At 33.5% G+C, this 13,481-nt stretch overlaps 1 protein-coding gene across 6 annotated transcripts; it reads right to left on the bottom strand.

Moving 5' to 3' along the window:
- Positions 1-709: 709 nt before the first annotated feature.
- LOC112802639 (uncharacterized) lies at positions 710-11,822 on the bottom strand. 6 transcript variants are annotated; one of them, XM_025845942.2, is made up of 10 exons: positions 11,584-11,822; positions 10,577-10,802; positions 10,345-10,479; positions 9,212-9,434; positions 6,308-6,494; positions 4,319-4,503; positions 2,906-3,043; positions 2,132-2,222; positions 1,248-1,398; positions 710-1,148 (listed from the first exon to the last, which is right to left on the bottom strand). In XM_025845942.2, the coding sequence occupies exons 1-9, from the start codon at positions 11,681-11,683 to the stop codon at positions 1,292-1,294; spliced, it is 1,392 nt and encodes a 463-aa protein (XP_025701727.1). In that variant the 5' UTR covers positions 11,684-11,822; the 3' UTR covers positions 710-1,148; positions 1,248-1,291. The 6 variants fall into 6 exon arrangements, 5 of the variants coding, with proteins under 5 accessions (XP_025701727.1, XP_072093886.1, XP_072093887.1 ...); XM_072237785.1 differs by having other exon boundaries at positions 10,577-10,816; positions 11,584-11,816; XM_072237786.1 differs by having other exon boundaries at positions 710-1,109; positions 10,577-10,816; positions 11,584-11,816.
- Positions 11,823-13,481: the final 1,659 nt, after the last annotated feature.

Raw genomic sequence — 13,481 nt, 5'->3', positions numbered from 1 at the left:
TCAATTTAGAGTATCCTTGTATGGCTTGTTTATTACTAATGTGTTGATCCCAATCTGTTGATGGCACTATTTGTTGTTACTAGTTGTAGCAGAACGCTGCTCCACATGCCAAGAAGAGTGCTGGCACAACTAGGACTCCAAACCCCAACAAGAATGCAGCGAAGACAACAACAAAAGCAGCAACAAAACTTCAACCAAGAGTAAGAGAATTACACAAGTTATAGGGACCCAACAGTCACAAACCTCCTCCAAGAGAGTTAAACGCATCAGCAGTGCCAGTCAGCCCCAGCCATCCACAACAATAGCTACTAGTCCATCAAGAAAGACCTTGAAATACATGGCCAAAACACCACCTAGGGCCTGGAAAGCATTAGGATGAATTTATAGTAGATTTTAATGTTTACTTTGTGTTTTATAGTGAAAGTGGCAATGACCAAGGGCTGATGTCCCTGTAATACTTTAGACAGTCTACTTTAAGACATCTAGTTTCATGTTGATATCTTTTGTGTTGTTAACTTTTGATGGTTTTCTTTAAGACTTGTTTGGATATTGTAATGGTTAAGAGAAGTTACTTTAAGACTTCTCCCTGCCAAATGGTTAAAATGAATTGTCAGGAGTATAGTTATATGGATTGGCAACTTGAGCCTTCTGTTTATTATTTGATCAAACTGATTTAAACTGTTATAATGTCCAATAATGTATGTCAAAATACAGGAATACATAGTTTTTCATTTCACTTAATAATTGATAATGTTTACAGCACATACCTTTACACATAACTGTGCCAACTTGTTATCCCCTAAGACATTGTTGTTAGGACTCTAACTGTATGTCAATTTTTCATTCCACTCAACATTTGACATTCCTATCAAACTAGGGACAACAACAGTAAAACAAATCAAGATAATTGTTAACCCCCTAAACCTCAATTAAATCGAGTATATAGCAGCAGCCCAGCCATTATCCATCTAAGAATTCCAACAGCAAGTGCCAATGCAAATTTCCTTTTAGTTTTCTGCAGGTTTTCCTTTCAGCTTTCTGCAGGTTTTCCTTTAAGACACTTGCTTTTCTCTTCAGTCTCTGAATTTGTAGGTCTTGTCCTTCAGCATCTGCCCAAGCAAAATAATCACATTCTTCTCCGATTTGTTCTAAAAAAAAACAAAAAGAAGACACTAAACAGTTCAAACCCTCCACACACTGGCACCTAACGCCATTTCGAAACAAGAGATTGCAAAGAAGTGACTCACCTGATAGTTGATACATCCCCAAAATCTTTTTTCTGGGTTCTCCGCTATAAATGATGTCCATAACACTGGTCTCTCCCTACAAAAGCACGTCCTCCTCCCACAAGTCTTGCTGCTGTTACGCGAACCTTGGGAAGACGTCTGAGGAGCCATTCTAAGAATACAAAGAACAACAATTTTAGGGATTAGAGTTCACTTATTGGACCCGATTTTGTTTTTCTTTTTTTTTCCTTGCTTCCAATGGTTAACTAGAGCCACTGTCCCCTTTCGTTTGCCACGTCGAACACAACATTAACTATTACACTCCCACTTAACGGCAGGACTTAATTGATGCAAATCAAAACTATCTTAAACGTAGATAAGACACTTTAAACGTAGAGGACTAAAATAAAATTCACCCTAAACGTAAGGACCAATTTAATACTTTATCCTAATAAATTTCATAACAGATTTTTAAGTACAAAATCAAGTAATTTTTTTAAAAAAATTAATAACTTAAGCAACTTTTTTCGTTAAAAATTTTTTTTTTCCCAATATTAGAAGTGAAACTCGAACCACATTTCTCTATGTGAAGATGAGATGATTATACCATTTGAGCTTTTAAATCTCAATTACCGTTATATTCTATATTTCCCTCATACGTTCACGTAAATTTTAATTAGTTATAAAATAACAAATATTATAATAATAATAATAATTAAACTCAATTTATACCAAATTGAAGTTAATTATTGTACACAAAAAGATAGAACATAATTACTATTATCTTAATGAAAATCAACCAAAAATTAATTAGAATTAAATTCCTAAAAATTCTGATGTTAGTAAATGAATGAATTTAAATAATAATCATGTGACTCTTAATAGAATGTTAGATAGGTACGCGCCTTCTGGGTATGATGGATCAATAGGATGATCACAAGCTGCTCCGGCCTGTCTCAGAACTGTGATTTTTCTCCCAGCCATAGCAGCTGCACCCTGGAGAGAGAGAGAGAGAGAGAGATTAATGATAGCGAGGCCATACCGTTCATGCAGTATTATAAAACTTTTCATATTACCTTGTACTAAGCATTTCAAGATGAATTCATTATCAAAACAAAACATTTTAGCGTTATTGATATTCCTTACTCGTCTAATGACGCGTCCCTAATTCGAATAAGGTCCAAACTACTCTAATTCTGTTAGCTTTCAAAATATATCACAACAGTCGAGGTAATAGTTTCTTGAACAAAAGACAATTAGGTATCTCACTATTGAATCACTTTAGAGGATCCAAGTTCGACAAATATATATGGCACATAAGTGTCTCGTTTTTTCAATAGTCAAGTACCTATATAAGTATTTAATTTTGGTTAATGACCTATTTATCTCTAAGATAAATGGTCAAAGACCTATTTGTCCTTTATTATACTTAAGCTAAATGACTAACATACTAACCAGTATCGTATAGAAAACCAGCCAATTCCAAAGTATCTTATTATTATATTAATTAATCAATTAAATAATTCTGTTTCTTTTCATTAACGAAACCCTAAGATGTTCAGTGAAAAATAAAATATCTTTACTTCAACATAACTTCCACAAACTCCAGACCCAATGGTTGAGAGTGATAGTTAATCAAACATTTCAGAAAATAGGTACAGCAAATATCCCAATAATACCTGAAGGATATGCAGGAATGTTCCACTTTGGGTCATAGCTCCAGAACATGAACAGGTCATCAAAAGACCACCTCTTTTAGTAAGTTGCATCGCAAACGAATTCAATTTTCTGTACATACCAGATGCACCATGTAAAGCCTGCAACATAATTTCAAACTTTCAATTTGAAATTTCGCGGCAAAAATTCAAGTTGACAATGTGCAGACTGTAAAAGGAATATTGGCACCGCGAAATTCCACAGCACTGCTTTCATGATTACATATCAAGGGATTAAGTATCTCGCCAAAAACAAATGACACATACATAGTAATGCAAGGCTAATATCTTTGTAGAGATCGTTGGTTTTAGATAAGAGAGCAGAAAGAGAAGAGAGAAATACCATGTGGTGTTGTACCCTATGGAGGAACATTAAACTCTATTTATAAGAATCCTAAAAACCTTAATCCAACCAAATAATAATCATGAAATAATGGATGGCAAAACTAATCTTATGGGATTGTTCTTTGATATTACTAGACATCATAGAAAAGAATATTATCTTTATCAACCTTAACCTTGGTCCCAAATCAAATTTCAAATAGAGCAACGCACCATATATATGTGCTAGGGACTTCCGTATTATTGGATGCCCAAAAAGTCCCACATCGGTAGTATGAAATGCTTGATACTATATTTACAGAGAGTGGTTCTTCTCCCCTTAATAGTAGCTTTTAAAATGTAGTTCCCCACTTTTCATTGATACTTAACAATAAGCAAAGGCGTCTCTTCAACTTCCATTGGTTACTGTTTCAAAATCAACCATTCTCAATAAAGGGTTGGGAGGGTGGACCCATACAAAACTTCTAAAATATTTAGCCGAAGGAAAAAATAAAATCTGGAAAAAATAAATTCTGGATGTACACAGTAGAAAGAAAAGAGAGGATAAGGAAAAGAAATAAAGCCGCCAATCCTTGTCATATTCATTAGAGAAACCTCATTGGAAAGGAGAAATTCTTGGTTGCTCATGGAGCACATCGTGGATATGGTCATAACAAATTTTTATATTAAATGACATTCTTATGAAAAGAGTGTCTTGTGAAACACGACTTTGAGCAAGTATAGTTAATCCTACTTCTTGAACCCGTATACGACTTTATATTAAAATCTAAAACCATGCCCACCCCTAAGTAGTAAGTATCATATAGTAAAGTACTGTAGAGTGCAGCGGCAGATATGTCACTCTCAAAGAATAATTTTAGTTAGAGGTAGTGGCTGCTCATAATTTGCATATAGTTCAAGAAGTAGGATTAACAAATATCTATGGTTTCATCCACAAGCTAAAATGGCAAACCCTGAAGCAATGTGGTCAGCAACTCACTCCTTGAGTTAACTGAAACCAAGCGTCATAACTTTGTCTCAAGCCATAATTCATACCTTCTTTGTTGGCGCCAGTTTAGGAGGGTCAATGATGACAATATCCCAGGATGCATCCCTTAACTGAGCATCCTTCATAAATTCAGTTGCATCTTCTCTGAAAAATGATATTCTTCCTGGATCCAAATTGTTTAGCACCACATTTTCTTTAGCAAGATCCAGCGCTGGCAATGATGTGTCAATACCTAACAAAATTACTCCATGATGAGAACGGTTTCTCGATGTATATAAAAAAATTAAATAAATAAATAATGAAAAAGTATGCAAAGAACCATAGATCCATATTATGAAAGGAGCTACTTAAAACAAAACCTATAGGAAAAACCAAGCGAGTGCTTTTTGTGTAAAAATCTATAAATTAATGGTATTATTTTTTTATTTTTGATAAATAAAAAGTTTATGTTTTCTAATATTACAGTAGTTAAATTGAATCTTAATTGCTATTTTTAACCCATTTGAGTTGTCCAGTAAAGTGATGCCAACTTTATCATGGCATGAAGTTTGGGTTGCTAAACTAGAGAGAGAGAGAGAGAGAGAGAATCACATCAGAGAACCAAAATATATATAAAATAAAAAATAGAAAAATCTGAGGCATGAAATTAGGAATTATATTGTGTAAACAATTGAAAAGGGCTAGGGCTGTTTTTCTTTTATTAATTCCATGGAATTCTCATACGGATTCATGATTGGCGAATTGAATGCTAAATGGGCCACCAAATAACACCACCACCAACATAACAAAGTTTGATTCCACTCGATAGATCGGCCACATGGATCAAACGGCATTATGGGGCCCTTTCATAGAACATAACTTTGTTTAGCCCATTTATTCTCTTTACACTCTGCCTACACTAAGTCTTTGTTCGACTTGGCCAGTTCCAAGCTCAAATAAAAGCAAAGTTATGTTAGGCCATCGACAACCAATATAAAAAAGTTTGTTGAATCACCATGACATGAAAAATAGCCACAAAACACAAACTACGAAATCCATCTGCCCAAATTCCAATTCTCTGTATCAATTCCATACCTAATTCCATGTACCAAACAATCATTAAGAATTCCTCATGAAAAGCATAGTAGCACAATGTGGAAAGGTAAAGTCAGGCTTTTGAGCCTGAAATTACACTAGGCACAATTTGCAGCTACAAGTCACTTTCTTTAAAACACAATGTGACGGGGCTGCTGTTGAATGATCACTCCTTAGATGTTTGGATTTAGGAAGAGGCAAAGGAAACAAACAAATTCACAAGAAATTAAAGAAAAAAATGAGGTGAAGAAAGGAGAAGGTAAATGGGTATAGCTAAACTAAGAAAAAGGTGAAGAACACAAGTTATTTATATTTATTTATTTTATTTTATTTGAGTTAAGGGCGTTCGAAAACATACCGCATATACCGAAGAAGTACAACCCAACATACCATATATTTGACAAGTAGCATATCTCATGCCCATACCCATACCCATGTCAGAGCATATTATGTTCTATGTAACTATGCTCTAGTCACTATTATGGGTACTATTGACAACTATGTTTAATAAATATTAGGGATATCAAGGGGAACAATACTGAGTCATTTATTCTCAGTCTTAATCTCTAACGACCAGGATAGGATCAGTCAGAAATGATAGACATAAACTTAGTCAGGAGTAATGCTGGTAATAGTCGTGGGATCATCACAAACATGAGTCTGCTTCAAATCATTAGTGTGCACATGGCAAGTGCAATCTTTACATGAACCAAACAGTTCGGAACTCTTGAGTACTAGCTATAGCAGTCTAAAATTTCACTTAAACATTTCAGAACTTTAGTTCCAAAATAGGATTATTCACCATTGTGTTAAATCTGATTTGCTAGTGGATATTATCAAGTTGTATGTTTCATTTCTTTCTAAATTTCACGCATGAGTTGGTTGAACAACCTATTTCCTACATCATAATACATAATCATAGACATTAAAAATGAATGAGAATTAGCGAACATATAATGTACCAGTGACATTTATGGCACCTCCACGTACTGCATTTAGAGCAAACCCACCGCTGTAACAACAAAGGTCAAGAACCTTTTGACCATCTGAAATGCTTGATATAAACTGTCGATTCTCATGCTGGTCTGCATAAAATCCTGTCTTCTGGCCTTTCAGTGAAACCGTGTATACAATCCCATTTTCCATAATCTGAAAGATTGGAACAACATTCCACAAAAAATTCATTGATAGCTAATGGTTTGCTACATGTTGTAAGTTAACAAAAATTATTTTTAGCAAACAGTATTTTATTTTTTGAGATGTTCAAGAAAGTCTAAACATGGTTACACATGATTTATGAAACTCATTTCAAGAGTTTTGATTCAACCAGACACTCAAATTATTTCATCAAGTAAAATATATAATCTTGGATGCAAAAGATTCAGTTTTAAAACTATAACTGAATTTAGTAAAGCTCAGTTGTCACTTTAGGTGAACTGAGATACATCAGTTTAGACATCAACTTTGCAAGGACACATCAGCTGCATCAAACCAGAAGACATCAGCTTGTGCAAGTATACAACAGCCAGAGCAAACAACAACATAAGCTGAAGCTAAACCAGAAGACAGAACAGAAAACATCAGCTAAAGCTGAATCAAAGGACATCAGCTTGTCCAGAATACATCAGCTAGTGCAGAAAAGATCAGGTGAACTTGAATCAATGAACATTAGTCACTGCAGAACACTTCAGTTAGTCCAGAAAGACTAAACTGAATATCTCAGTTTAAAAGTTCATATCTGAGAAAACTTAGTCTTTAATTTTGGGTTGTTTTATGCACTCAGTAAACTGACAATTGTACGCTTAGCTGGAAAAGATTGAGGAAAGAATATCCGAGAGGTGTCAGTCCTAGTGAGATCAATGACAAATGAGGAAGATTGAGGAGGCATGGACCAAAACATCTTGTACGTGGTGAAAGTGTAGTTAAAAATCTCAAGGATTGTTGAGTAGTGGATGTAGGCAAGTCTCAACTCTCAACCGAACTAATATGAATTCATTATGTGTTTTCTCTCATCCTTAACTCTCCTTAAGTTCTGTTAGTTAAGCCTGCTCTTTGAAAAGGAAAAGGTGTCCCAGGGAAAGCTGTTCATTGCACGCAACCCAGAAGAGTAGTAACCTGCAGATTAATCATAAAAGCAGTTTTGGTTTCTAAACTTTGAGAGGAATACTACTTGTAACAGATGCAAAGCCTTAGAGAGCTTAGTTCAAAGCAGTCAGTAGAGAAAGCTAGCGATCTATGGAGCACAAACATGGACACGGACACGGACACAGGACACGGGACACGGCGACACACCAATTCTAAAAAATTGTCGGACACAGGAACAAGCATATATAAATAATATATTCATTAATATTAAACCAATAACTATTTTCAAAAACAACCATATGATATGCATTTCTTCCTAAAGTGTATAGGTATTTAAAAGATAAAACCATATACTCTTTATGTCTTAATAGAGTTAGTAAGAGTTTTATACATCACATATACACAAAAAAGTTATCTAAAGTCATACTATTTCTCTATCATATATGATTGATATCTTCATCATTAGAAAAAGTTACTCTTTCCAACTCCGATTCATCAAGAGAAAGGTGGGCAGCTTCAAGGATACCATTTTCTTCATCAATTGGTGAAAAATCATCTCCGGAAATATCCCACATCATAGTTTCTCTTTTATTGTATCGTGAAGTTTTTCTTGAAAGAAGACGAAGATTAGTGTGGACAAATACTAAATTTTCTGCACATTTAGGCTTCAACTTGTTTCTTTTTAGGGAACGGATAAAGGAATAAGTGCTCCAATTCCTTTCACAACAAGAAGATGAAGATGGTTGCCCTAGTAGCCTAAGAGCAATTGGTTGAAGAAGTTTTGATTTACCACCATAAATTAGCCACCAAGATTTTGCATCGACTATGCCTCTATCATTCAAGAAGTCATAATCATCAAAGACACCTCTACCATCAGAAAAGCTTGCAAATTCAACGTTTACTTTTCTCCTCTCTGCTTCATCAGGAAAATACCTCTTCAAGCATTTAACTCTCTCATTAGTGATCTCAATATCTTGATGAGGAGAAACTCGTGTAGGTCTTCTCTCAACCATCAATGACTATAATACCTATATAGTTAGTGGTTAAGAAGAAATTAGTAGCGACCGGAGAGGACATGGAAGCAGCGAGATGACAAGCATTGCGGAAGTGGCGGCAGTGAGGAAGAGATGCTGAGATTGAGAGTGAGTGGGTGTGGGGAGGGACGACGAACACCCATGGAAGCAACGACCGAAGGTGTGGAGATTGACAACGAACACTCGTACAGCGGCAACGACCAAAGGTGGCGGCAGACCGGCAGTGAGGAGAGGGTGAGTGGGTGTGGACAGTGGAGCCAAAGAGGGTATTTGGGGTGGAAGGAGAAAAGTTAGGGTTTTTAGGTTTTACTATCTTATAATTTCACTTTTGGTAAAAATCACTGAAGTTCCATGTCTGGGCCATGTCCTCTGTGTCTAGACCGTGTCCGGGCAATCTTTTTGTTTTTCTGGACAGGACATGTATGGACACGGAAGACACACATGTCGGACAAGTGTCTATGCACGTTGTGTCCAAAATGTGTCTGACACGCCGACACGGCAACTTAGCGAAGTGTCTGTGCTTCATAGCTCGCAATTAAGTTCAGGAGTAGTTAGATCAACGACAGCTGTCATAACTGACACTAACAGCCTCCAGTATATAGTTACTCAAATTTCCCTGCTCCCACTATATATATTCTATAACTAAAGTGTAATCACACTCGAGTCTTCAGAGATTCCTGTTAATCAGCAAGCAACAGGAAAGAAAATTTCAAATTCTGAACAGTTACTTACTGGACTCCTGCATACCTTTGTTCTTTCAGGACAGTTAGATGAATGTAATTCCTTTGAATGAGACAAATCAACTCCATCTTCCTTTAAAATATCAACAGATGGCCTCCAATTTACATGATTGATATAGTTGATTTTCCAGATGCACGCCTCTATCTCTGATTTGTATTTCTCAACCCAAGCTGCGGATGATGCAACTACAGCTACATCTCCAAAGACATCAACAATCAAACCTGATAATCTGTAGAGGACAAATACCCAATTAAAATCATGCAAGTGAACCTCTTTTCGTCAATATCATTTGAGCAAGAAAGAGTGCTTATGAGTAATAAAGGTGCTAAGTATACGAAGCTGTACAATACTAGACATTCTAAAAAGAGAGAGTTGCATTTAGTGTTTAATATGTATCCAATACTAATACATTATGGCGTTAGTAGTACAATCATTTGTGGTTTGAGCAACAAAAGAGTGGTTATCACTTATCATTAATAAACCTGCTTAATATGAGTTGTATGATACTAGATATTCAGAGAAGAGAGATATGAATTTGGTGTATAACACTATAACATGTCCAATCTAGTACATTGATGGTGTTAGTCATATACTGTGTTAGAAATAAAGAGTATATCTTATGATTTATCTATCATATAGTATCTCTCAGGATTAGCTGAGATATCTACTATTGTTTCATGATTATTTCCTTATTTGTTTAGACTAGGGTTCCTCTATTATTATAAATTGAGGTTAGTTTTTCTCTCTTGTTTCCCACCATGATACATCAGAATATTGTATTCATATACTCAGTTCTTATTTTCTCACCAAACTTCCTCTTCTCTATCTTAAACCCACATTCTCAATGCAATGGATCATGTATCAAGAAAAACCTTCTTGATAATTTTCGAAGATAAAAGCAATATAATACGTTAATATGCAAAAAACATGAACCTTAACACTAAAATGGTGAGCTGGGCATATATATATATACACAATTTAAAGGGTTTAAAACAAGGCCGAGTGCTGATGAAACCAAATATACCAAATCATTAGTTGTAAAATATCCAGATACATTAATCATTTAGCGATGCTGGTACATTGAAAAAGCTGAGAAACGGAAAGGCAACAAAGAAAAGCTCAACCCTTGCATCCCTCACCTGTCACCCTCGCTATTTATTAGACGATAAGCATTTGTATGGACTGAAGGAAGACCCAACCTTCTACGCAAATCAACAGCTTCATTAATTCTCTTTTCAAGCAGTTTCTCCATGTTCAATGCACATGATGAGTCACTGTATCATAAAAAATTTTCAAAAAGGGGGAGGAAAAAAAAAGGACCCAGTCAACAAGGTAACTGGAAACCGAAGAAAATGAACAAAATATACAAACCTAGTAGCTTCAACTTCAAGTTGCATGAGCCGAACACAGAACATCGAAACTGAGTTATACAAGCCCCAACCAATTGGCTTTTCAGTCCCATCAGCTACCAAAACAATGTCTCCAGTCTTAGGTGGTGGCCTCCCAATTATTCTATCAACTGCTCCGCTATACACCATTGGGTTGCCATCCTTAAAGAGTTGTGTTTTTCCCTTCTTTAGCACAACCTTTGCAAAACCTACCAAATCCAAACTGTTCATGAAATAAATTCAGCAAGTTGAACACGACATGACTTTTGACCTCAATCTAGAACTCTGTCATTATCTCATGATCTCGTCCTTGGAGTGAACTGAAGAAGCCATCCGAGTAAGTCTTTCTAGAGTGTTTTTTATTTTATTAATATAGTGAGCAAGAATTGAGTTTAAAACACGAAATTTTGGTTATATTAATATGCAAAGTATCCCTTTTTAAGTTGAAGATGACATACATGTACCCAGTTGTTATTACATGCATCATGGGCTCAGGTCCTACAAAATTGTTGCCATTTTAAACCGGAGTTTTCAGCATCGATCAGAGAACTACCATTATTACACAACACTAGTCCCCCCCCCCCCCCCCCCCCCCAAAAACCCATTTTCAACATTTAGTAACAGAATTCATCAACCAATAGTCCAATACATGCCAATGTTATCACTAAAAGCCAACTTCATGTTAGAATCCAACAAGGCACAAAGTTTTTCCCGTCTTCATCTTCACCAAAGTTACTTCTCGGTAACAAAGTAACTCTCCGACTCAAAAATAGAACCCACTCAATTTTATTTTCAAAAAGTGTAAAGCGGAATGTATAGATATGCAAATGCAAGTTTCCGATAAACGCAAACACAAATAGGCATGAGCAAATGCATCTCATTGAAGGGGCGAATTTCAAGTGAGCGAGCACATCCAAAGGAACCGAACAAACAGATTGAAATAAGAGAGAGAATTGTTAGCGGTTGGAATAAATGAAGCAGAAGTAACACCTTTGGAATTTGAGTAGGCAATTTCTTGAAGTGTGGTTGGGGTAGCTGGCAAAGAACAAGCTGAGAATGACCTCATCAGAAGCGTAGGCATGTGCTTCATTTTTGCCGTCCACTTATCCAAGAGGATGTGCTCAGCCTTCCCATAAACGAAGACGGAGAGAAGCGGGTGGGCTGCGCGGCTTTAAAGGGTGCACTTTTAGTTTAGTTGGGGCTATCAAGGCAGCAAAAATCCAGAATTTATGCAAAATCGAAATGTAAATTAAATACCTAAAACATAAAACTGTAATAATATTTAAATTATAAAATTATTTGATCTAATGTAAATTTTATAAAATTATTTTATTCATTTAAAAGTACAATATTATTTTTAGAATTAAATCAAAATTTTAACTACTATTATTAAGATGGAGTTTAATTAACTAAAAATTCAATCTAAATATAAAGTCACATAGTGACAAAGGAGGACAATGGTCCCTATTTTTAATCTTTTATATATAAATTATATGTAAATTTTAATTTAATTTTTCTTAAACTTTTATTTTAGTCTTATTTTATTATGTAAATATTTTTGGCCTTCTCTAATATTTCATCTAGCTCCCCGGACTAAATATTTTAGTTATCCTATTTTAGATATTCAAATTGAATTCTAAATTAATCTAAAATAAACTTAATTAATAAATTTGATATATAATTTGTATATATAATTTTATAAATTTTATATAATAAATTAATAAAATATTATCTTTAAAAATTTAATTTAATAATATTTATACTAAAATAAATTACTAAAAATGAAAAACACATATAATGTAAAAATAATTAAAATATAAAAATATGACATTTCATTATCAATTTTACTATAAAATATATATCTATCGGTTCTATCTACTTCTACTTATCTATTTAATATATTAAAACTAAATTTTTTCTCCAACTAATTAAAATAAGGTGTCAATTTTTCATAAATTTTTGTTCCTCCCAAATGAATTTACTATAATTATATTATAATTAGTATTTAATAAATAATGTATGATTATACTAATTTAAAAAAATATCTTTATTATAATTATATAAAATTAATATTTAATACATTATTAAACTAACTATCAATTATGAATATTTTTAATTATTCTAATTATATTAATTGATATAATTCTAATTCTCATTCATGTGCAATAATTTATTAGTAGATAGTTGATGCACACATTAATGATGACCCATTTAATTTGATATCAATTAGATAATAATAATAATAATAATAATAATAATAATAATAATAATAATAATAATAATAATAATAATAATAATAATAATAGAAAAGGGTACATGCATTATATTTTAAAAAAATAAAATATTTTTCAAAAAAGATTAGGATATCATAATAAATTGTGATTGATATCGATATCAATAATTAATTCTTATAAATATTTTCGTACTACTAAAGATTACCTATAGTATTTCTTTTGTGGAATATATAGGCTGTGATTCAATATTGTTGTGAAATTATATTATATGGATACAAAATTAATTAGTTAACAAATTTAATTTTAATTGATATTTTATTTTTTACTCATATTTTTATTCATTGGTTATTGTACCTTTTATATTTACAGTAAATATTGAATATACAAAATAAAAAATAATATTAATTATTATTTATTTTATTTATTTAGATTTCAAAGACTCCAAATCAAAATGTTAAAACTTCAAATTTTAAAGACTCTAAATCAAACCCAATGATTCCAATCTCTAAAGATTTGTTCCAAGAGTTCCAATTTAATAAATTCAACTCGAATTCAATATAAAGTCAAGCTAGTTTATATAATTTATTCAAATTAGTACTAGGACATACTAAATTGGACAAACCACAAGAGTTTAAAGTTTTTTTATCTTATCCA

The sequence above is a fragment of the Arachis hypogaea genome, chromosome 5, assembly GCF_003086295.3.
Source record: "Arachis hypogaea cultivar Tifrunner chromosome 5, arahy.Tifrunner.gnm2.J5K5, whole genome shotgun sequence".
Classification (NCBI taxonomy): Eukaryota; Viridiplantae; Streptophyta; class Magnoliopsida; order Fabales; family Fabaceae; genus Arachis; species Arachis hypogaea.
Note: the sequence above shows the minus strand (reverse complement) of the source record. Positions and strands in the feature narration are given on the sequence as shown.

Coding starts and splice junctions, on each gene's coding strand:
- LOC112802639 (XM_025845942.2), bottom strand. CDS start 11,683: ATGAAGCACATGCCTACGCTTCTGATGAGGTCATTCTCAGCTTGTTCT. Junction 10,480..10,576: donor CTTGAAGTTGAAGCTACTAG/GTTTGTATATTT, acceptor TTTATGATACAG/TGACTCATCATGTGCATTGA. Junction 6,495..9,211: donor ACTGTCCTGAAAGAACAAAG/GTATGCAGGAGT, acceptor CCAATCTTTCAG/ATTATGGAAAATGGGATTGT.